This window comes from Brassica napus, chromosome C5, assembly GCF_020379485.1.
Source record: "Brassica napus cultivar Da-Ae chromosome C5, Da-Ae, whole genome shotgun sequence".
Lineage (NCBI taxonomy): Eukaryota > Viridiplantae > Streptophyta > Magnoliopsida > Brassicales > Brassicaceae > Brassica > Brassica napus.
In genome coordinates, this window is record NC_063448.1 from 38,346,487 (window position 1) to 38,350,718 (window position 4,232).

The 4,232-nt window shown below is 34.3% G+C and overlaps 1 protein-coding gene across 1 annotated transcript; it reads right to left on the reverse strand.

Annotated features, from left to right (window-relative positions):
- On the reverse strand, positions 1 to 1,271 carry LOC106400423 (putative cysteine-rich repeat secretory protein 17). Its single transcript, XM_013840785.3, has 2 exons — positions 830 to 1,271; positions 1 to 648 (listed from the first exon to the last, which is right to left on the reverse strand). The coding sequence occupies exons 1-2, from the start codon at positions 1,148 to 1,150 to the stop codon at positions 193 to 195; spliced, it is 777 nt and encodes a 258-aa protein (XP_013696239.2). The 5' UTR covers positions 1,151 to 1,271; the 3' UTR covers positions 1 to 192.
- Between the last annotated feature and the right edge of the window lie 2,961 nt (positions 1,272 to 4,232).

Here is a 4,232-nt window from a genome sequence, read left to right on the forward strand (position 1 = left end):
AATTTAAAAGACATTTGATAAAATAAATAATAAGAATAAAGCAACAAAATAGACGAGCATTCTCTTATTCACTCATTATTTTGTTGTTTTATTCTTTAAACATTCATTAAAAAAAAAAGAGTAGCACTTGATGTTACATAAACTTTTGACTGAAAAAAATTCAAACAAAAAGTTAAATATTTATTTAGCTCTTTAAATATTTTGGACATGCTTGGCAAGAAAAGGGTAAAACTCAAACCTAAAAGTACAGCTCCTACTCATAAATCTCGCTCCTCGTTTATCATTCAAGCAATGTTGAAAATGTATGCTATTAAATACCATACACTCCCAACAAGCTTTTGGGTTTAAGTCTATCGTACACTGCACCATTCCATACAACATATGACCCTTAAACCACGTCTTCCCCGCAGAGTAGAATGGTGTTAACTTGTTAGTGTTATTATCAACAGCTAAAGTCGTTAGATTGTCCATGAAAGTATTCCAAGTTATTATAAACGCGAATTTATCTCCTCCCAACTTCTTAGCGTTGGACATACAAAAATTATTGTTGTAATCGATCTGCCCAATAGAATATTTGGCATCAATCGAGAGAAGACATTGGTCATACCATATTATCCTCCCCTTGTACCACGGACATCTCCTACGAAGCTGTAATATACATTTTAAATATCTACGCCACAATCAATTACGAGATTCCACGGGACTAATTAACATAAAATAAGTAGTTTTTATCGTATGCTAAATGTTAACAAAATTAGCTGTGCCCAGATTTATACAATTTTTTTTATAAGAAAATGATAGCTAATTAAAAATATTGATGTGACATTACAGCAGCGAAGGCGGTGGCAAAGCAGTCGTGGCACTTGGGCCCGTAGGAGTCGCCGCGGCACTGGATGATAGCGGATAAAGTAGAATCGCCGAACCCTTCGTAACCTTTGTTACTGACCGAATAGAACCTTTTGATGATAAATTTTAAACGTTGCTCGTACTTACTTCCCGGCTTGTATTTTCCTTGACTAACCAAGCATTTGTGGTTGAGATACGCATTGGTTGTGTTTAAGGACAATTCGCTGTTTATAAGGAGAAGTTGTATGGCCAAGACATGTATCAAAGTGACGCGTTTTGGTACAGTCGACGATGAAGAGTACATTGTTTTGTATTATTTTTCTCAGTGGGCTTTAATAAAAGATGATTTGTTGGGATTGATGTTTATGTACGAGAGAGACTCTTAGTGATTTTGATACTGAATTGATATATGCCGTATATATATAGGGTTTATTGTTTTTGGTTACCTAATACGAAAGTTGTTTGACAAGGTCAGTTTGCAGAAAATAAAGTTTACACTTTGTATGGAGAGGAGAGGAGAGGAGAGAAGAGTTGAAGGTTGAGACTTATTTGCTGCGACAAGAAGGCCGACAAAAATGTAAAACATCAGAGGTGTGACTTAATTCACACGATTCGTATGGTGCTAACCTGAAATGAAGGAATTCACTTGTTAATTTATTATTAATGTCATCCATTTACTAGCTAGTGTCAGCAACAAGAGTAATTTCCGTCACTTTCAACCTGAAGTTTTCTTGAGTTTTGGTCAATGTTGGGTATTTATACCTAGCGCTTGACTGTGTTTCTTCAGCCCTTTCAGCAACCTTCAAACAAAATAAGAACCATTAAGAACACAATGTTGATTACCTTACTGAAGCGACATTGCCTCTGCACCATTAAAAGAAAGTTTACCAAAAAAAGTCTCAACATCACATCAGTGACCTGGTTCAGCTCCAGATCAGCACAGAGCTCTGCTTAGGTGTTCATTCAATGAAACAAGTTGTGATTTCGTGTCCCTGATGGGCCATAAAGCCTCAAGATATCGACCGTATCCCAAAAGCTGTTTGAGGCAATGTTGGAGAGGTCCTTGACCAGAAGGAAGCCCAGTAACCGGCTAAGCAATTTAGTATTACAATTGGGCTAGGCAACGGAAGCCCAGAACTCCAGCCAAGCTATTTGGTATTGATTCTGAACCCAAAACCGGGGCCGGTTCAGAATAAACAAGAGATGAAGAAGGGGGCTTCAAGGAAACAAACAATACTGGTACAAACTGCGAAGTTGATGTGTCTTTTACCAAACCGACAAGGCAACCATTAAACCATGACACTTCACCGTCGTTAAAACACTGACCATTCACCCACCGGTTATAAACTCCTATATACACAAACTAACTTCCTCTGTGGCCTCATCAAATTAATTATAAGTAAATACATATAAGAAGACTATATTTAAGAAATGGCCCCATCATTTTTAGGATTGTAATATCATATGAGGATGTTTATAATCATTACAGGATGGTAAAGCAATGGCCCCATATCCTTATGGTGATATGGTCCATGGAATATACATTATCTTTCTGCCTTCCTCTTTTATGTTGTAATAAGAGGACTTTACAGAATGGTATAGTTGCAAGTGTTGGGGGCATTCTTTAACCAACCAAAAAGAAAAAAAAGAAAACAACATATCTGATTCTTACATATGACACTTTGAAGACATCTTACCTTTTTATTCTTTCAGGTGACTCCTTTTTCTTTTTCTTCCTTTTGTTGTATGAGATCTTCATGATCCCTTAGTTACTCCTTTTGTGATTTTTGAAGATATTGCTCTTGATGTTTGTTGGTGGGCTTGTAATGTGCGTGCAAAAGAAAATCCGATTTTAGAGAGTTAGGTTACATCTTTATATATACATGGGGTAGGTTTGGTCCACAAGTGAAGTTAGGAAAAACCCTACAATGTATTTTAGAACATTTTTTTCTTTAATAACAGGAAAAGATCTTATTGATCCTCTACTGAATATCATATGTGTGGAATAAACAATCAATCTTCATTTATTGTTCTTGTGTATTCAAATTCTAATAGCTATTGTTTTCTTTTATTTTTAGTTTTCACAGATGATACATGTTATGTTAGATTTTTGTTTCTGAGCGATTACATTTTTGCATTCCCACGTATTTCGAACACAAAAGACGAAATATATATCAACATCAAGTTTGTGGATTGGGGCTACTAAGACTGAATGGCATGGCGTTAATTTTAATAACATGGCATGTTTAAGATTTTGTGGCAATCAAATGATACATCGTTGTTTTAAGCATATATATGACAAATTATCTTTTTTTTTTTGTCAAATATGACAAATTATCTTAGAAAATATAGTCCAACTATGTCGTTGAAAAAAGAAAAATCCAGCTTTGCTACAAAGAAAAATAATAAAAATTTAAAATCTTTTATGAGATTCTAAATAAAATTCTCAAAATTTAGATATGGTCATTCGTATGCAAATGTATATATATGTATATATTATATAAAGCAAATGTATGTAGTATAATAGTGCTATATCCAATCTATTAATTTAGAGTCCTATTTATGTGTATATACATATAAAGCAAATGTATCCAGTATAATAGTGATATATCTAATTTATTATTTAGGTTCCTATTTTTATCTAGGCCAAATTGGCTGAAAAAACACGAAACAGAAGATAATTAGGAAACCATGCAGAAACAAATTTCTTTAGGTAATCGGATAGTAAGGCGGAAGCGAAATTACACTCATGTCCCGTTGTAAACCCCAAGTTGTATAGATAGGCTGCAATGCTATCGTAGGCATATCTAATATAGATAACACTGTCAGGTGCTGTCAGAAGACATGACAGTTTGTCTCACTTATATTCCCGCGTATCGAAGGTTTCGAAAATTAGCACATGAGGTAGGCATGAGAAATATATTTAACTAAAACAACATTGAAATATTTATACATTTTGTCCCGGAAAGTGACTTAACAATAAAAATGCAATGTTTGTTTTATGCAAAGAAAATCGGCCTGAATCGAAAAAGAACAACAATTCTGAGCAAAACAATCAAAACATTATACAAACAAAAAAAACAATCGAAACAGATGGTACATCGATGAGGAAGAACAGTATCACGTAGTTAAGTTAAAAAAAAAATTTAACTGTATTCCACTTGTGTGATGAAACGCGACAATAGGATAACCAAGCCGGTTTAACGCAAAGCAATTGCCAATATTTAACAAACCGATTATCATTTCATCCAATTAATAAGAACAAATGACAAACCAAGTCGGTTTACGCATATTTGTAAAGTAAATTAAACTAACCGAATTTCTTTAAACCATAACTACAAGAATCAGCTTCCTGTAACTAATCAAGAACTCTCTTCGTAGACTCC

Bases quoted from the DNA above. Each gene is read 5' to 3' on its own strand.
- LOC106400423 (XM_013840785.3), bottom strand. From the start codon at position 1,150: ATGTACTCTTCATCGTCGACTGTACCAAAACGCGTCACTTTGATACAT. The intron at 649-829 runs GTAATGTCACAT...TGTATATTACAG, and splicing joins TTGCCACCGCCTTCGCTGCT to CTTCGTAGGAGATGTCCGTG.